This window comes from Thunnus maccoyii, chromosome 21 (assembly GCF_910596095.1).
Source record: "Thunnus maccoyii chromosome 21, fThuMac1.1, whole genome shotgun sequence".
Classification (NCBI taxonomy): Eukaryota; Metazoa; Chordata; class Actinopteri; order Scombriformes; family Scombridae; genus Thunnus; species Thunnus maccoyii.
The window spans coordinates 11,154,835-11,175,760 of record NC_056553.1 but is presented as its reverse complement, the minus strand read 5'-3'; the positions used below and the strand labels follow the sequence as shown (position 1 = coordinate 11,175,760).

Here is a 20,926-nt window from a genome sequence, read left to right as displayed (position 1 = left end):
GGAATTGAGTACTTTTACTTCTAATATATTTAACTGATAATAATTATGTACTTTTAAAATACAGGACTTTTTGGAGTATATTGCATTATTGTTACCTTTTATTTAAGTTAAGGCTCTAAATACTTCTTTTCACCACTAGTTTAGTTGGTTATCTAAGTGGCAATGTCAAAGTAATTACTTAATAAATCATGATTTTTATTGCACCTAAAATCCTGCCCCTGCTGGTCATCATCACATGTGCAGAATACATTTTGGGTTCTTCACCTTTTGTCAGATGTTGCCTGTCAAAAGTGACAGCTCTTGTGGCGGATGTTGTGTCCAATCTGGGGGATGTAATCACTAATAAGGGTTTAAACAGACCTCCAGGCACCCAGCAGGCAGTTGTAGCCCACCATGGTGGGCCATCTGAAAGGTAGACTGACCCAGGACCAGGCCATACAAAGACGACACCCTCTTCCGCAACCCCCTCTTTTAACCCCCACCACCCCACCCCTGAACTCTGGCCACTGAGGTCAGCACGCCTCCCCTCAGCATGACTGATGTGTGAATGACGAATCACCAGAAGCTTCATGTACAGGAGTGTCGAGGCTAAGCCAAGGCCAAAAGTGCTGTCTAATTATGGGGACCCGCCCCTGCGGAAGGGAAATGCCCTAAAAGCACACCATGCTGGCCTTGTAATCTGTTTAATTACATTCCAATTGAAAACACATGTGGAAAAGGGAAAGAAATGAACACAACAAAACTATGGCAATGATATTGTTTTAATGCTGATAAGAGCTCATACACGTGCCATAACATCAACAGTGTAATAACATTAATTACAAAATGTATATCTGCTTAATATGTTATTTGATTGGGTTTTTAGTTTACATTTACATAGGGAAACATTCATTTATGTACAAATGTTTATTTAAATGTTTTTTTTCTTAATATAACTACATCACAAGCATCAGAATTGCCAGGATTGCTGGAGTGTCTTTTTGAGTTTAGCATTTAACCACAATCCAACATTCTGGTTTCTAACTCCCTGCTATACCAGGAGTATTATATTGATATGTTAATATAATAAACATAAATAAGAAGTCAATCATTTGACAGACAATTCAATTCAAATACTAGTTCCAAAGTAAAAAATACTAAAATGACCTTCATCTACATAAAATGGCATTAAGTTTGAGCTATTATTACTTTTACGCATCCTCTCTAAAATTCATATTGACCAACTAAAGGAAATACAAATCATACTGTACGGTTACTTCATCACTTGAGTTCCTTCACAAACAAACTTCTCTTAATGAAAACATCAGGTGGCCGTTAAATAGGGACGATTAGCAGGAATATATCCTTACTTATGGTTAATCCAATGGCACAAAGCTTTGTCAGATTAATACAGAAAATTTGACAACTCAAATAAAGTTCTGCTATTCTGTTATCAAAACTATTATGTGACGGTAAACCGGCTCAGGATTGTCTCCACATTCAAGCAGCTGACAGAAATACCTTGTTACATTGAAGTAATTAGGGCAGAGATGTTCGGTAGGAACATCATTCAAAAGATGGCGTGGATACTGTTTCCCTTATTTCAGATCATGGCCTATTCTGATGACTAGGGTTATATACAGTAGAGACAAAGCCATGGGTCACATACAGTCACATGAAGTCAGTCACACTCTCTTCTGCTCTCAGTCTCTCTCACAAACACACACACGCGCACACACACACACACACACACACACACACACACACACACACACACACACACATACACTCACATCTTCCCCTGAGACTGCTGTTGTGCTCAACTATCATATTAGAAATTAAGGCTGATCACTGAAACAGAAAAGACAAAACGGTGCCTGTCATGCTAAAGAGCCAACATAAATAAAACATAAACACAGTATAAGGGCCTTGTTGTCAGTGCATAATCATAATCACAATGTCAATAAACAGTCATTGTTCTAATCAATAAATTAAACATGAATACAAAATATTAGAAATTGGATTTTTTTTTTGTATGACCTTCAAATAATTGCTTCATTTGGAGGCAGAGATAGTGCACACACAGTGAGGAGAAATAGTCCCCTTTCAGTCCTGTAGTCTCAATACTGTCAATAAACCTTTCTTGTCTAAAAATGACATAATAAAATATAGTACAACTACCATTATTGTACCAAATATCAGTATTTTAGCTTACTCTGTGACACAGAAGAGTTTGAAACATGAGGAAGGATTAAATCTGTTAAAAAAAGACAAAAATACTGGTTACCTTGTGTCAGCATGCATGATATGTTATAATATGTCCTTTATACAAACATGTTTTGCTCAGCTTACAATGAGACAAGATGGGTAGTTTGTTTACAGTTTATTGATATCGCTACTTTAATAATCAATGACCACTAGGACCCTTTAGACCTAGAAAAATAGGAAGCACTTTTGAAATGAGCATCTGAATCCAAACATACACACACACACACACATACACACACTCTGTCTCTCACTCACACACACATATTAGGTTTGTGGCATTTAAGAACAGTGATTCTTTCAGTGAAGCGCACTCTTTCCAGAGTTTCAAAATCTGCTCCTGCCTCACCTGGAGGAGCAAAATCTGACCTCTTGACCTTTCCTACAGGGTCCGCCTCCTTCCACTGGAAAGACCCATTTTCAGACAGAAGCCCAATTGTGTCACTAACTGACACTTTATATTATAAGGTTTGACCTCATTATACAAATCAAAAACTTTTCATCTTATGGTATTTTCAGAGTTAGCTTATGGGAATTTAAAAAGAAAAATACAAAAACAAAATCAGCATAAATAAATGTGAAATATAAGTCAATAGGTCTGGTCTCTCCATTTGATTTGATGTGTTTGATCTGAGCTGCTCGGATCAAATACAACTCCCATAAGCTTATGTGTGTTTGCGTGTATATACATACACACTCCGCATGCTCCCTCCCTTTTTTCCCCCCTCATTCTCCACACCTAAAAACACATTAACGTGAAGCCTCACCACTGTGCTACACCTGGCTTGCTGTGTAATATCAAGTCACTTAAAAAAAAAAAGAAGGGATTTGTAAGATACTTCTTTGGGAGTTGGGGAGAGGAGGGAGTGCTACATCAAAGCTGGGAGAAGGAAATGAGGGGAGGGATAGATAAATAAATAAATAAATACCGTAAGTGTACATTTCTTGTTCAAACAACTTCCATCGTCACTGACCCCACAGTGATCTGGGAGGTCCGCAAAAAATGTGAATATGTTATGTTAGCACCCTAGCCTTACCATTCAGTGCTATTTTGTGGCTGGGACAGTGTATTGGGTATGTGTGTAGGTACATTTGTTTGCGTGTCTCATAGTCTGGTCTGAGCCTCGGGGATATAGATCTCGATACTGTCTGCACTCTCTGTAGCAGAGCTTTGCCGAACCGATGCGGCACGTTTGGCAGCTAGCAGGCGTTTGCGAGCCTCCAGTCGCTGGCGTTCAGAGCTCTCCAGTGAGCGGTCCCTAGCCAGGGCAGGGTGGCCCTTCAGGGGCTTCTTTGGCACGGGAGGGGGCATCCTTCTCTCCTGGACAGGAATGACAAATAGTCTTAATGATAGACCACTGAGTCTTCATGGCAAGCTGCAGCAAAACACAGTAAGGAGCAACACAACTGCAGCCGTTTTGCATAAGGGTTAGAAAGAGCGGTGTAGCTGTTTGCCGGTATAATGTCAGCGCATGCAATTTTGAATGAGGTTATGGTTCACAGAGGCAGCCATTTGTGTGGGGTAAGAGAGCACGGTGGTGGCCATTGCGTGAGGTAAAAGTGACCATTGGAGATGGGCAGGCCCCAACGGTGCATGGCAGGTAGTGTAGCTTCTCAAAAGCAGCTCACTGTCGACAACAAGACAGAACAAAACACACAAATACAAGTGGTGACGTAAGGCAGGCAACATGACAGTACGCAACACATATCTGCATGCTACAACAAAGCTTAGCTGTGAATCTTTAAGACTTAAAATTCAAAAGTACGCAAATAACATGCGGGTTAGTAAGGCATTCCAAAACAAAATTCAGGTTTGATGAATTTGATCTTTTGAAAATGAAGCTGAATAAATCTGATATTTGCCATGTGTGTCTGCACCTGAATTTCTGGGGGGGTCAGAGGTTTCCAGTTGTTGGCTTTGAGTTGGTGGAGTTCATCAAACTTCAGGCTAATGTTCTCGATAGACAGCTGGAGCATGTCCCAGAAACCTGCCAGGTCCTGGGAGATGGGCCGTGGGTGTGCGTTTGGGTTCTGATACACAAAAATTGCATAGATACACACATGTACACATGAACACACACATACAAACACGTTGTCATGTTGTTTATATGCTTATCAGACATTTCTTGTAAGATACTGCTGCTATCTGATGATTCAGTGTAATGGCAGCTGCACAAAAAATGCATCAAATGCATTTTGAGGCACAAGTTATTTGGAATTGCAAGTAATAACACTAACAGCAACACATATTTCTCATAAATCAGGTAGCATTCAGTAAATATATGTGAGTATTGGGGTTGTCTAATGTTTAGCAGTGTCCAGAATATGCCTTTGACTTATTAATTACCTTTTGTTTTGAATCATACATCCACTGCGGTTAAACCAGATAGATTTTGTCAATATATCTGTCAAGTACTCGTCTTTAATTCAGTATCACTTATGTGGTCTACTGGTGCATGAACACTATAAACAGTTTCCAATTCATAAATTGTATTTTTTAATTAATGATGAAAGTGTCAATAAGGATTTTCTAAGTTAACTTTTCATTTAAAAGCAGAATTTATCAGTTTTTGAATTGTCTTATTGTTATATAATGGGTGCATGATGCAGCATAGGTACTTGTAATATTTTGATATGCAAATGGAAAAACAAAAATTAATATTTGCACAAAAAAAAAAGCTTCTGGCTGCTTCAGTACAGAAATTTATATGATGGTATCAGCATCTAAAAATCCTGGTTATTAAAGCCCTAGTTTTCACACATCAAGTTCTATTTTTTGTATGTGTAAGACAGTAAGGATGTTCAGATGCACGCTCTCTACACTAGCACTAGATGCATAGTAAATGAGCACTGGCAAGGCCTGTCAGGATGATTTGTGCAGGATGATGTCAGTGTTGGAGGTAGGGGGGTGGGGGAGGGGGGGTGGGGGGCTGGGGGAGCATGCAGAGGATGAGGTGACACATACCAGATTCTCCTCACACAGCTCCCGGAACTGCTGGAACTTCTGGGACATCAGCAGCTGGGCACTCCCCACTGCACTGCGGATCTTCCCCAGGACTGCAGAAAAACACAGGCGTACATGCATGCACACGTGCACACACACACACACACACACGTACACAATCCACAATGCAATTACTCACTGCACCGCATACTGCAGGCATGTTGCACCGCTGACAGAGAGAGTGCATCAGCAATACAACAGAAAAGTATGAGCTAGGATCGTCTTTTCTCTGTGCCTCTAAGACACAGAAATCATTAAGGGAAATGAAATAATTTCTGAATATTCCAAATAGAAACCTTACGTAACAAACAATTGAAAATGTCATGTTTGTACACAGTACTTAGACATATTTGTGTTGTTGTCATGGAAAAAAAATAAACAAAAAAAATTAGAGTGTGGTTCATAGAATATATTTTCCAGTTGTAATGTGTTACTTCCCCCACATAGGCATGATATGTCAGATAAACAAGGTTGTGCTGCAAAACCCCACTCCACCGGTCAGTGCTATTGACTCACACATCCCTACGGAGAGGATCTGTCAATGAACACATTTCTCAACATGAAGAAATGGGATCAGAAACTGAGAGGGGGAGTAATGAATCTGTACTACAGACGCAAATCTTCGAACCCTTCAGGATATGTGTGTACATGTGTGAGTGCGTGCGCAGCGGCGTAGCGTGGGATCTGGGAAAACATAACCTTGAGACAGCCTCCTTGTTCTGCACGTTCTGTGAGAGAATCTCTTGCCTGAAACCATAACAGCACACTAGCTGCATAAGCAATGACATTTTCGGTAAGCGCTGAAATCAGCTGCGCAGTAAGGGCAGACAGTGCCTACTGCCAAAGGCTTGTTTGCTCAGTCTGGTATGTGCATGTGAGTGTATGTGCCTAACACATTTCGATGTGTGTATACGGACATGCACTGCTGTGCGTGTGTTACGTCAAGATAAAATAGTTGCTTCGAAGCAGCACTGAGAGAAATCCCCTCACTGAGTGTTTGTGTGAGAGATCATTATATAGTGTGTTTAGACGACAGATGTTCTGACTGGGGCCAGCAGCAGCCTATTGATAAGTATGCACGGTATGTCTGTGGAGGCCAGAGAGCCTGAGACAGGAACAAGCAGCTATTGTGGTCCAATACCATGAATACCACGAGAGGAGTGGAGAGGGGTGGAGAGGAGAGGCGAGGAGAAATTAAAACTACACTTGAGAGAAAGGAAAAAAAGTAGACCTAATATTAGTGTAAAGCAGACTTTCTTGTCTCTATGTCATGGCATTTAAACAATGACTCAACTCACTCTCCTCAGGCAGCTCATTCTCCATCTCATCCTGCCCCATCTGTCTACACCAGCCGTCCATACGCTCTGTCTCAGCCTGCAGCAACTTGAGGAACCAGCGGCCGTCGCGGGGGCACACTGAGCGACCGACTGCCTCCAAAGCCTCCGCCGCTGGCTCGGCCACGCTGTCCATCCAGGGATCTGGAGGGGGCAGGATAGACGGGTCGAACCCCACCTCCCCGTAGTCGTCTGCGGCGCAGGCATGGTAGTGGTTCCCCGAGCCCTGGATGCTGACGGTGGAAGTAGCAGCATCGCGGGAGTGCTGGCGTGGCATGGTGGCACAGTGTCGCGGCGGCAGCTCTGGGCCGACTGTGGGGTCGTCAAGGTCAGCCTGCACAGCGGTGGTCACGCTGTTGGAACGGGTCATCCTGCGGTAACTAGGAGAGATGGTGAAGATAAGGTTTGGCAAAGAACAAAAAGGTATTGTTCATTTTTCTTCCTGTTATAGATTGGATTTTATATAGTGATTGATTACACACACTCACCATGCATATTAATACCACATCAGTGTCTCTCTTTTAGGAGTAATTATGATAATATTGTTTACACACAGTTCTTGGAGGTGCATCCGGTATGAAAAATTGAAATGATCACAGCAATCTCATCACTGATAGTGATGAATAGCTTTTGTAGAGTGGAACGTCTTTTGTGTGTATGTGTGTGTGTGTTTTGTCACCTGGCTTATTCAGAAGCAACAGAGTGTGTCACACCACAAGCCTTGCTTTGGGGCCGATGCACATACACAACTAGTACAAGCACACCAACACACATACACACACACACACACCTGGGAACCTTCTCTACAGCTGGGTGTGCCATGTCGTATTTGGCTCAGGGTCTTTATGCTGCTGTCAGACAGCCTTTGCCAAGTCCCTCCACATAATGTGCAACAGCACACACACACACACACACACAGACACAGACACACTTATGTGTAAAGATTAAATCAACCCACACACACACTTTTGGCTATGTTCTATAGAGCAGCTCACCACCCCAGTAATGAATGGGACGCCAGAGGGACATGGTTGTTAAGGGGGAAACTGGCCAGCTAACGGCGCAGTGATTGGACAAGCCAGCAGTCTAATGACTGCCTGATAACAACTCAAAGCACATATTTTATCAACATTTACAAAAATGCACTACAGCACTGCTCATTGAGCCAATTACAAAGAGCAAATAAAAGCAGAATAGTATACATTTCAGCCTAACACGTATGATATGTCCACATGCAAACTTTAGAAATCAGGTTGACCAAACATGCCTTATATTACTATTGCCATGTCTGGGCTTACATATTTGTCTACCTCTGCTATCAATAGACAGCAAACTAGTAACAACTTTGCAGAGCCAGAAAAGAGGCTGTATTGCTAGCCTGTCAGCTGTACTCTCATACAAACATGCCCACCATCCTCTCCCTGATGAACCTCAGCTTGACCTGCTTGCAGCATGACACACACAAATGATCACAGCTCCATCAAGTCCGCCTCGGCCCATCTCCAGACGCACACTCCTCCTTGAAGCTTCCCATTCATCTCTACCTCTCCTTTTTTTCTCATTCATCTCTCCTCTTCCATGAACACAGAGAAACAGAGGGAGCAAAAGAAAGGGAGTGGCTTCGGCTAGATCAAACAGAGTGTGTATGTGCTTTATGTGTACACGCCGGCAGCCTGTAAGTGTGTGAGTGAGTGCGAAGAGCAGTTAAAGAGTAACTCCTTCGAGCAGGTGTTCAGTTCTAATGACCTCAGCCTGCTTTCTATCAGCCCGCTAACAACTTCCTGCAGGGGCAGAGACGGGCAAGGCCAAACACAGCCCAGACAGAGTGAGAGAGACAGACAGACAGAGAGCTAGACATATCAATAGACAGGAGGTAAAAGAACAAGGAAGGGCATTAAGAGCATATCTCAGTCCATAGACGTTAGAAATGTCTATGGACTGAGAAAGACTATAAAATATGAGGAAGGTATGTAGGGAGAAAAAAAGAGCAAGTAAAAACGCAGAAATTCCATGTTCTCATTAGATTCATGTGGTGAACACGACGGAAAGTTATAAATCACAACAGAGATAGAGTCTTGCATTCCATGTGCCGCCGCCTTCAGAAGGCCTCTTTTACTTCTTGGTTTCTTGTTTTAAGACTTATTAATTTTTGTCTCACGGTTGAAACAACAAACATGAGGAAATACTGAAGCGTCTGTAAACAAAAACAGCTTGATGTCTTATTTGAATATAGAAAAAAAGCTCCAGGACAAGGTGAAAAGAGGTATGTTGAATGACAGAATGCTCATGCTGTTATGCACTACAAGCTGACATCTCTAAGTTGCATTTGCACCTGAGGCTTTTCCGTGTTTGTTTTTCTTGTGCCAGTAATGACAGACCTGCAGTCGGTTAGGACAAAAACAAAAAGTCAGGGAGGTCTAGCTGTCCCTTATGTTGACTTTTCAAGATGGTTGTGCATATGTTTTAGCCACTAAGATCATGTGCAATGCCCCACTTCCCCTGTGACTGCAAAGCCATCTGGTTGATCACCAACCACAAATCCTAAACGTGCAAAGCCCTAAAAATTCCAAATGGAATCCATCAATTAAGCTCTCAAATCCTTTTTCATCTGTATAACAGAATTTGAGCATATTGTTTGCAATTTTAATCAAATCCTCACAGTTTTCTAAATTGTTTAAGTGCGCTATCATATAGAAAATTAGAATAATTTAATTTAAACAAAGCTGACGCTGTGGGGCAATAAATACAATACATGAATAAAAATCATCTCACAACATTTCAGTACAGAAAGAAGTCTGTGTAGAGACCTGTAGTTTGTTGTTTTCATCTCATTTACAACTCTCTTCCTGTACCAAATAATTCATTATACTTCCACTCCCTCTCACTTAATCTTAGTTCAAACAGCCAGGTGAGGTTATGACCTGCGACTGCTACACTTAAACACACAGACTCTCTCACACACACAGCCAAAAATAAGGGAGTTTGAGCACTGGAGCGAGGCCGTAGGAGTTTGGCACTGTCACTGTCTGGGAAACTAATGTAGGGGGCAGCATGCCCAGACCTCCCAGGTACACACACACAGATGCACGGACCAACACACACAGATGCATGCCAACAGGTAAACAACCAAACACGCCCCAACAAAAATACCCTCCCACCTACTCTAAACATTAACCAGAGAAATGCACAGGCTGCTGCGTAACATCCAAGCCTCGGCAGACTAAAAGGTGTCTAGATGAGTTAATATTTGGCTTGGCAACTCAGGGAACTCAGAGCTTGGTCAGTCAGCTGAGACCTCCTCTTTCAGAAAGCCCCACACATTCCCTGACACTGTAAAAGTGTCTGTGTGTTTTTGAAGTCTTGGACTCAGCCCTCACTGTGACCTTTGATTAAATGGTGATGTCTCTTTGAATTCCTGAAGCATGCCTCGGCTACAGTGCGAAAAAAACCAGTGGCTAAATGTGTCAACTTCCCTCACCAAACAGAAAGTCACTGTTTTGGGAGGGTGAGAGAAAGCAGACATCGCAGACAAAGCAGCCATAAATGCCTGCGTGTCCCACCAGAGGCCTTGATAAGCCTGGTGAGTCTGTGAGCTAATGAAACAGCAGGCACACTAGGCTGCTTCTCCTCAAACTGGGAACATGTTGCAGACTGAGAGGCTGTATCTGACAGCACAGCAGTCTCTCAGTCCACGCAGAACTAAACAAACTCAATAAAACTCCCTCCCCTTCCCTCTCTCTCTCTCCCTCTCTCTCTCCCTCCCACACATACACAAACACACAGCCTCAAAGTAGCCTGAATCACAATGACTGGAGCAACAGATGGCTGTCAACTCACCCCCTCCACCTTCCCAGCTCCCTGCACCACATCCTCTGGCCCAGCTGTCACTTCGGGCCCCTGGCTGAGGGGGCTCTGACGCCAACCTCCCCTGAAATGGGGACAGCTGCTGCGGGGAAGCCAGTGCAGGGGGGCGAAAGCTTGTACTGAACACTACAAACCTCTCTCTGTCTCCATAAGTCCTCTTCCTGTTCATTCTATCTCCCTCACATGCCTCCCATCAGACTTATCCAGTTTCACTTCTACAACCTCTTGCTCTTTCTCTCTTTGTCTCTCTACTCACCATCGCTCATCCTCCACCTGAATTCCTATCGACTGGAATTTAGACTGCTCCTCTGTCGGCCCTCCTTCCTCTGGATCCACCTAAGAGGAGGGGAGAAACTTTCAAACTGCATGTCAAAGTTTCGTTTTACAACTTTTAACAGGAGGACTCATTCACAAACCTGGATCCCTATGGAGAGGCACTTGCGGAGCGCTTCCCTCTGCGCTTTGCTGTCAGCGGCGACGTGCGCGACGGCGGAGGTGGTGGCAGTGGCAGTGATGGTGATGGTGCTGTTGGTGACGTGCTGACTGGCGGGGCCGTGCACCTGAGCGTTAGCTGCCTCTATGGCTGCTGTCAGGGCTTTCATGCTGTCGATGCTCTCCGTGGAGTTGGACAGGCCTGGCTGAGAGCTGATGCCAGTCCGCTGGCCGGAGCCCCCATCCATGTAAGCGTCCTGGGCGGACTCGGTGCTGCTCTGTGCCGTGATGGATATGAAAGGTTTGGATGGGGTGGTCCGTGGTGGGACCGGTGGAGGAGTCTTCTTGTAAGTGGTGATGCATGATGACACTGCAGTGAGTAAACAGGGAAAGACAGGTAGCAAATGGTCACACAATGAAAGGATACTACTCAGCCTTTGAAAACAATTAGTATAATTTTTCCTATGGCTCTAGAGGGAGCATTCAAAAGTCAAAACAACCCAGATGATGTCATAGTGATGTCATCAGGGTTATCTCGGCATAGGCTTAAGACATCTTTTTTTTTTTTAAGATGATTTTTTTGGCACTTTTTGCCTTTCTTGATCAGTTGTTGGTGAAGAGGCAGACAGGAAACAAGGGGGGGGGGGGAGAGAGAGACAGCCATGACATGCAACAAATGTCCCTTGCCAGGGACGTTGCAGATATGTGGCATGTGGAGTAACAATTCGGCTACTGGGGCAGCAGAGACTTAAAGCTGCAGTTTAAAAGAAGTGGGCATTGAGAAGGCCCTAAACTTTATGGAAGTGCAATACTAAATCACTGGAAAACCTCTTTAATGCTCCTTATTGGCAAATTGGGTTAATGCAACAGCAAATAATGACAATACAACAAAGAAAATCTGTATATAAATAACATACTAAGTAAAAAACAATCACAATCACAACACTACTATGTAAATAGTAGAAATTTATAAGTAAACATTTGTGAGTATGTTAAAGAGAGTTAAAGTATGAAAATACAGATATGGATATTATGCAACCCACAAAACAAGATGATGAAGAATGTGGATAAAAATATCATAATTAAAAACATAAATAATAGGAAAAATATGGAAGATAAACTAATCCACTGCCTGAGAGTAAAATGGCTTTGGTGACAGCTGACACCCTGACAGTTTACCCAGAGGTCTTAGGTCCCCATGTTGGAGTCAAAATGGACAGTAGATTAGGGCCAACTTTAACAAATAAGAGCCTCGTCTGGTAATAGGATTAGTATGTCAGCCACTTGACCCACTGATCTAGATGGTTAAGCCCTCTACGCACTTACTGTACACATCCAGAACAATTTGATAGTGCCAAATATAGCTCTGCGTGCTTGTGTGCCTGCATGTTGTTTACACGCATAATTTAAATGATGTTGTAGAGGACAGCGAGAGAGCTTAGTGCACTCTCATGGCTTTGTATTAAATCCGAGCAAATAGATATTAAAAAGCATCATAGCGCTGCTCAGCTCTCTCTCTGTCTGTCTCACCCGCTCAGGTTACAGCTACAGGACAATGGAGCCTCTCACACACACTATTAGTCAGAAGCCTGTATAGAAACATGCCAGCAGACAAAAAGCAGCCTGTCTAAAAAAAGACAAAACAGCCACCTCCTAACTACATTATGCCTTGGAATCTCCTTCCTGGCCTGGTGCTATCATCAAAACTAGGTCGCTGTCTCCGCTCTGCAGCAAAACTAGGACAGCAGGTTTCCTGGATCCCTTTAATCCCTACAAAAGACAAACATCCTACTGTGGCGAGATCACTGCTCTGTGTGCGGCAGACAACTGTTGCCAACCACACCCAGCACGAGCAGCCATGTCTAAAACTATTACGGCCTGATGTTGTTTGCTTTGTGTCTTGTCATCTCACTGACAGCTCTGGAGAGGCCTTAACGTATTGCAGTTGAACAGAGGGCTGACTTCATCTACTTGGTTTGTCGGAGTCATCCACCGCCCTCCAACCACCCTCCCACCTCCCTCCTGTCTCGCTAGATGTGATTGGATGATCCCAGACGAGATTTAAGTAAGGTTTTGACAAGCTGGAAAGTCCTCGGATGGGATGAATGCTGTGTTGAGATGAGATCACAGTTGCTAAAAAGAGTCTTTGATGGTGGCGTAACAAACCACAAGAAAGACAAAAGAAAATGACTAACTGTATGTACTTGTACGGCTAAATGTCATATATATTTCTTCTGGAGAGATACTGCATATGTAGGAACTACTGCCAAAGCCATTTCAGGCAGAATCGTCTGAGCATGCCACGTTATGCACCACTGTTTCGACTTTTCACAGATGTCTGGGGAATATGATCGACATCCTGGGCTAATCTTTGGAAAGGTCAACAAGTACAGACCCACAAGAGAACAAAAAAAAAAAAAAAAAACGCACATTGAACACACACATGCACTCACACAGAGGGAGAGGACGAGGTCCTGCCCCTATCAGCCGTGGAGGTTCAAAGGATAGAATGTCAGCCCCTTTCAGAGCTTCTATCCCCTGAAGTCATCTAAAAGTCACACTTGTGTGTGTGTGAGAGAGAGAGTCTGTGCATGTTGGATGACTTTATGTATATGTGTGTGTGTGTGCTCCACTCAGGCCCAGAGAAGTGTTAAAGAACAGAGGGTTTTCATCCGCTCAATAAAGCACTGTATGAAACAGGAGACGACGCGCCGTGTCCCACCTAGCTGTCACTACGAGGAGCCAGACGCGCTGGAGAATGACAGGGGGTTTTGAATGCCGAGACAGGTTAAGTAAACACACTCAAGAGTTGGAACATGCCCACGCACACATGTACGCGCACGCAGGCCTGCAGACATGCACATGGGCACGGAGGCACACAAATAACATTGACACAACCCAGCTTAACGTTTCAAACTCTCCACATCAATGGAGACCACAGACTTCCTGCCACTGATATGCTTTCCATCCATCAGAGGCTGATGTCAACAATGACCCAACCCATGACAGCCACTTTAAGCCTGTGCAAAGATGTGTCATCAAAAATTTTAACCTTTAATTCCAAAAAAATAAATATATAAAGCTTCTAATTTGTGTTTGTCAGACAGTGAAGGGGAGGTAGCTGATCAAAGCAATGGTCTTGATAAGACAGAAGTTCCCATTTTCCACGGAATTGATAAGAAAACAGTTTGATCCTCTTGCAGCCATAAAAGCAGTAGACAGTTACATTGCCCTGGACCTCCCACACACACACAGACAGTCAAGGACAGAGTGAAGTAGGAATGTGACTCAGGATTCCATCAGACACTTAAGAAGGAATGTGGAAAACTCTTCACCAATCACAGACAAACACTGACAAGCACAAAAAAAAGTCTCTCTGTCACTTCATAATATCAAGTTAATGGAGCTTTGATCACACAATAAGAGAGGTACCATTCCCAAGTTTCCTCACTTAATGGAAATGGGGTTGTGGAATTTCATCTCTCGTCCCTCACAGACGTAGGTGCAGCCTGCTGCGAGTATTGTCATCCCAAAGAAGAGTTTGTGAATGACAAAACTCTAGTGGCTCTTTGCCAAATCCCTCTTTTGACAAATGCTTCAAAAGTCCCATGCCGACAAGTTGGTGTGAATAGCAGTTCTTCTTGGCAGAGCGCTCCCCCCAGCTCTGGGCTTGATAATATCAAAGAAAGCCCTCTTCCCTCCCCTGAGACAAAGCAAGGTCTCCATTCATTTCCCCAGCCTTTGGAACAAAAACAGACTTGCTAGCCACCCCTTTTTTGGCTCTGCTGATCACTGTGTCTCATTTGTGTGTCTGCAGAGGTGTATGTTGTTTCCTTTATTTAATCACCATGTTCATGTAACTGGACAGATTGAAGGCAGGCAGCTGCCTTGTAATCTCCAATCTGTGTATCTGTGTGATAGGCCACTTCAAAGAGCAGACGGTTTGGTTTAAGAGGCTAGCTAACAGGAACGGGCTCCCCCACGCGGGGGCCAAGGGCAAATCCACCACCATCCAAACAAATACAAAGACCAGGAAAGGGGGCGGGTGGTATGGGGGAACATTGACAGCTGAGCCCAGCTGCACTGTGTTTGGGGATGAGGGTCTGCCAGAGGGGAGAGGGCAGAGAATAGTGAACAGAGAAGAAGAACTGAACAAGACTGAGGGAGGAGGAGGGATGAGGGTAAATCAGAGTTACTGCCTAGCTCCGTCTGCTCGCTCCCTGTCCATTTGTCCGTCTTTCTCTCTCTCTCTCTCTCTCTGTCACACACACACGCATAGAGAACCAGCTGGAGTCCTTTGTGATAGCGTCACCATGGCGACACATAGCAACATGAAGTTTGCCGGGAGGCTTGGCGTTTTACCAGCAGCAAGCAGAGGGGAGCTTCTGTTGGCCATTTGTTTACCTTGACAGGGTACACTGCAGCTGCAGTGATACTCACCTAAAACACCAGCCAACAAGCAAACACAGCAGGAATAATGGATCACAGCTAACGTAACTTAAAACTCAAATAAGCACCAGGATATGAAAATAGAGAGAGCAATCACATGCCACTGTGTTGCAAATGGTTATTTAATAATGTGTCTAGCCCTGAAGCATTGGCTTTGTGCAGGTGAATGCTGAACTCTACCAACCAGTTTGTCTTGGATCCCTGTCAACAAGGCTTGTCACCTGGTTTTTGGGACACTGTCATGAGATGACAATAACCTAAACGGTTCACACCGTGTGACATTACACCGCTGTTGTGAACAACAATGCATCAATACAAGACACAACTTAAATGACTCAACATGGCCACCAATAAGCTACTAAAAGTTACTGTAAGCAAAAGAATTCCAAAAAGCTTGAGTTTCAAATGTTTTAATATGCTTAAATAACCTAAGGTGACAGGTTTGCTACTCATCACTTATCACAGCTAATCAGCAACCACTGTAGAGACACAACAAACTCTGCACAAAACACATACAATAGTCCTTTAAAAGGCCTCTGACAGTCCTCTGAGTCACCCGAAAGTCTCCCAGAGGCCCTCATGTCAGTCTCTCAGCCACAAGAGGTCAGAGGTCACCAGAGAGGGTTTCTGCTCTCCAGATGCCTGAACTCTCTCAGACACAATAGTTCACTGTGTATGTATGAGGGGAAGGTGGCAGTCTGCGAGTGGCTTTTAGAGGAGTATATTTAGCATGTGTGAGTGCTTGTCGGTCAGGGAATTTTCAGTGCAAATGGTACCAGTGTTGTAAACATCCTGCTCTAACTGCTTTAATCTACTGTAAATCAATCGTTCTTTTTTCTTGATTTAAACCTAAGCACGCATATCAGCACAAAACATTTGTTAGATGTGCCTCTGGTGTGCTCAGACCAACAGTGCTATCACCAAAGCAGTGTGCTCAGTGAGCCCCCTTTTGACAGAAACCCGTGTCAACAGCGGGTAACTGCTCTTGCAGGCTTATGTCTCCTGAAACACTAGATAAGAGTGTGTTTACAACTGCCAGCCACTGCTAAATCTGGCAGGCAGCTGCTCCCTGTTAGGCAATAGATTCACTTCACTTAACCCACTTTCCTGTTGTTCCAAGTTCAAATAGAGAGCCTAGTTACCTGCATTCCTTTTTTATAGCCTGACGCTCTCTTCGCCCTGTCAATCAGTGACAGGCAGGGAGAGACATGCTGAGAGTTTAAAAACCAATGGGGCAGAAAACTAAAAAATCACAAGTTTTGTGTAGAAACACTACACATTTAAAACATTATCACGTCAAGTTCTATCCAGTGTCATCATTTACCTTTAATTAAGCCATATAATTTGTTTACATTTTGAAGAGCCATGCTTAGTGTACTTATCAGTTGAAACAATATTTTAGAAATAAACCTGTAAGGAAAAAAAGTAACATCACTCCTGAAATATGCAGCTGATTGTTTTATATCTAGCTAAAATCCTCAAATAACTAACATTTACTCTAACAACTGTGTAACTGTTAACATCAACACTGTAAATACCAGTTAGATGACATTTGTTGCCAGGTTGTCAGGTATAATCATACAGGCTTTGGTATAAATATGTAATTCTAAAAGTTCCACCCTGTACAGTACTGAACCGTGTGGGCTAATCTCATGGAGGTTTTTCTTACATGAAGGGGGTTTTCTCATTAGACCTGCCCTGTGACGGCTCCAGGCAATTTCTATTGTTCTCCATAGCTCCTTGGCAAGGGCTTTACCCTGACTAGTCCACAACCACATGAAGAGACACATCAGTCTTTTGTTTCTGCCCAAAAGACCTGCCTGCAGGGGATTGAAAGAGAGCATAGTCACTCACCATAAGGGAAAGAAGGAGAAGAGTGGAGGAGAGATAAAGAAAGAATAATAGAAGTGAGAAAAAGGAGGAGAGGAAGGGGGGATAGGGCAGAGGATAAGTTTGCCGTGCCATTTCCTTCAGTTCCTGTACATTCCAGCTGCTTTGTGGGGCATAAACCTGAGCATTAGCTCTAACGCTAAAGCTAACACGCCCACACATCTCACGCATGCTTTCACTGCACTCATTTCCCACAGCATTGCTCACAGACTGACTGAAACTTTAAGAGTAGACTGGCTCACTGTATGGAGTGACACATCGCATGTGCTGGAAATGACAGCATGGCAGCTGTAACAAGTCCTAGCAGAATCAGGTAGCTGAAGGAAATCAGTTAGTCATTAAATAGAACTGGATTTGTGACTGAGCAGTGACCAGGCACACGTAGATCTAAAAATATGTAACTTGTTAAAATCAAGTGCACAATGGTAAACACAGAGTGAAAGAGGAAGAGTGGACAGAGTCTTGATGGTGGCATTTAGTATTGCTAAGTGGATAATACAGGCCACTTAGGCCAGTGTCTGCTAAACTAAAAATACCCACAACAACACAGCAATGTTGCCACCACACTGTCTCCAAGCTCCCTGATAAAACATGACAGACTGTCCACAAGAACTAAAAGTCTCTGGAGTTATAGCCGAGTACAGGAAAACATGACCACAAGTCTGGGGAGTAATGGGTGCTAGGACAAAATAGCAAACACACAGTCAGACAGACAAAAGACAAAAGACTGACACACAGACACACACACACACACACAGACACACACACACACACACACAAGAATCAGCCTAACTGAGAGGGCTGAAACACAATGCCGATGTCATGTCATTACATGAGGGATCACTGCTTGCTGCAGCTGCTATTTACATATAAATGCAGCAGAATGTGGTCAAAAGTTCACTTCTTCTTTCTCCTTAGAAAAAAAAAGGCTCAGTTTGCATGCTGCAAGCACTCTGGTGATTAACTCCGAAAGGCAAAAAGTCATAACTTAATTCATAAAACGACTGGGCATGAAAAGTAACAGGAACACTGGCTGGCAGTTTTTTTTTTTTTTTTTTTTTTACAAGCGTTTACTCTTTCAGGAATGCCGTGAAACATCAGCATCGTGTGTTGTTTCACAGTCCTGGGGTTTTTTTTTCCTCGCATTCCTTCCCCCTTTCCCCTGTTTGACGTTCTTTGTCCTGACCACTTGCACATGGAGGGGAAAGGAGACACTGGCGGCTTAATCCACTGCCAGAGGCATGCTAAAGCCATCTGGGCCCAAAACCAAACGTCAGGCCCTCTGTGTCTCCTATAGGAGAGGCGAACGGGGCAGGCGGGGGAGGACGGAGAAAGGGAGATGGAAAGTTGAGAGAGAGAGAAAGAGGAAAATGAGAGAAGAAAGAGGGGGAGACAGAAAGGTAGGAGGTACACGAGGGGCTAAGGGGGGATTTGGAACAAGAACCAGGCTACACTGACGCACACTGTCTTTTGTGGTTTCCAGTCCTGACCCTCTGACCCTATACATCCTGTTGAAGGGGTGGAGCGAAAGATGAGACGGTAGCTATAGGCACTGGGCTGTATGTACGTGCATCTGTAGTAGCGTGCAATGCAGACAGCGTGTATGAGGGTTAATATGAACATCAGAGTAGATGCTACAGAGCTGTATGTGTCTCTCAGGTGTGATTTTTCACACCCCTCTTCCCTCTCTTCCTGTGTGTTTACATCCATTCCCCGCAGAATCTTGTGGGGGAGGAACAATGGTCTCTCCAACATTCCCACTCTCCTGCCGAGAGCACTCGTTTGTCTCCTGCATTCCTTTCCCCATTCATCTCTTTCTCTCTCTCTCCCCTCCTGGACAGAAAAAAAAAAAAAAACTCCTGCTACTCTTTACACGGGGGAGGGGGGTCTGAGTGTGCGTCTTAAAAACCTCTGAGTGGAATCAGTCCCCTTGAACACAGCCTCCCCCTCCTCCCCTTTTCCTCCCTGTTTTACTTGGTTAGTGAAGCAGCAAAGCTCAAAGAAAGGGAGGAGAAAGAGGAGATGCATTCTTTCTCTCCCTCTCGCTGTCTCTCAGTGTGTACCGGGGGTGAGTTGTGGCTTATTTTTAATGACTGGTTTAAAAAAAAAAAAAAAAAAGAAAAAAAAAAAAAAAGAGGGAGGGCTGGGTCTCTTCCCCGCCGGACGCTTGCACACAGGCTCACTCACTTAGACACACACACACACACATATATTACTGTAGCTGAGTCTGGGACTTTCACAGAGAAGTCTTTAATTTGCACTGGGGCCTGGCCTCCCACACTGCACAGCCCAAACCACCCACTTACAGCCATGCACCATTCCTCAGCTCCGGCAAGAGTTACTCCAACGTACTTCCTCCCCTCCAGAACAGTGAAAGCAAGATGAACTCTCGACCGCACAATTTAGCTGTCAAGTCAAGTCTAAAAACATTCAATACTCCGTCAAGAAAATAGAGCAAGAAGCATGTTCATCTTAACATATCTTTTTCAAAAACAAACCCCTCGGAGGAGATTTAAGACTATATCCTAACCCCTCTAATGTTTTTCATTCCCCCAGGGCTTTGAGTTTGCGGGCCCTGCCCTGCCCAGCTTTAGCATGCAGGAGCCATGAGGATCATCCACAGTCAACACTGAGGAAATCCTTTCGGGGCTTTGCTTTTCCTTTGCTCTTTCTGATGCCAAAACACAGACAGGAAGAGCAAAAAAAAAAAAAAAACAAAAAAGGGGGAGAACTGGGAGAGCCCCTACCTGACAGAGCTGGCCCTGTCCACCTGATTGTTTATATCTTGACATTTGGGAAAGTAATCCTCAAAATAAACTGATTCCTTCATTTTTTTTTTAGCAGGAAACTGGTGTGTGTGTTCTTTCCGCAGAGTGGGGACAGCAGGGGTGCACTGCCGCAGCCATTCTTTGTGTTCGCCGTAGCCCTGTCAGCTCCTCCCTGCGTCCCCTCATTTTTCCCCTTTTTTCCCCTCTTTTTTTTTTTCTCAAACCAGGAGCAGGAGGAGATCAATGAATGACATTCTGTTGCTTGCGCTTCCTGTGTCAAAAGATATCCAAACGCCACTCTTCCTCCCTAAATGGCTATAATCAAAGCATTCCAGGCCATAACAAGCTGGGACCAATTAAGTCGTAAGTAAATATAAACACCTAGCAACCACTAACCAAAGCTTTAAGTCCTGCAGATTTATTCTATTGACTTTTATTCCTCTTTAAAGCATGTGCAGGCAGAAAAATCACTGTCTATTCAGGTAATGGAAATATACAACAATTACATATGATTGATACTAGGATATAGCAATTCTGCAAAAATATTCAGCAAGTGCCTACAGGTGCAAATCATCCGCACAGGTTACTTCCGATCACATTGCATAAGAGCGTCATGTAACGCATTATTTGTGCCATATTCAACACTCACAGGTTGGACCAGATTACACAGATTAGACCAGGGACATGCTTCAAAGCAGCTGAGGCTATGATGACATCTAGTGAAAGATTTGATATTGCAAGTCAAGGGTTCCTGGGGTTGCTTACATCTGGATCACAAAAACATGATTCACTTAAGACTTAGTTGACATCAGACGGACTGGAATGAGATTATTAAAACCAACAGGAAGACAGAAGGTTAAACACATCAATGACAAGTTTACTAGCCGGTATAACAGGTAGTAAATTCACAGATGTAAAACTTTTGAGCTAAATTCAATTCC

General features: G+C 43.8%; 1 protein-coding gene and 1 long non-coding RNA gene across 4 annotated transcripts in view; one reads left to right on the top strand and one right to left on the bottom strand.

The window, feature by feature from the left end:
* Positions 1-745: 745 nt before the first annotated feature.
* dlgap1b (discs, large (Drosophila) homolog-associated protein 1b) overlaps positions 746-20,926 on the bottom strand; it is a 106,687-nt gene continuing 86,506 nt past the window's right edge. For all 3 annotated transcript variants that reach the window (XM_042399360.1, XM_042399361.1, XM_042399362.1), the window contains 6 exons: positions 10,863-11,248; positions 10,703-10,782; positions 6,547-6,962; positions 5,210-5,301; positions 4,123-4,275; positions 746-3,565 (listed from right to left, as the gene is read on the bottom strand). In XM_042399360.1, the coding sequence (XP_042255294.1) occupies positions 3,350-3,565; positions 4,123-4,275; positions 5,210-5,301; positions 6,547-6,962; positions 10,703-10,782; positions 10,863-11,248 (1,343 nt within the window). In that variant the 3' untranslated portion in view covers positions 746-3,349. The remainder of the gene's footprint in view (positions 3,566-4,122; positions 4,276-5,209; positions 5,302-6,546; positions 6,963-10,702; positions 10,783-10,862; positions 11,249-20,926) is intronic.
* On the top strand, positions 6,918-13,813 carry LOC121888079. The gene is made up of 3 exons (XR_006093129.1): positions 6,918-7,005; positions 12,797-12,943; positions 13,516-13,813. It is a non-coding gene; the product is annotated as an uncharacterized LOC121888079 (long non-coding RNA).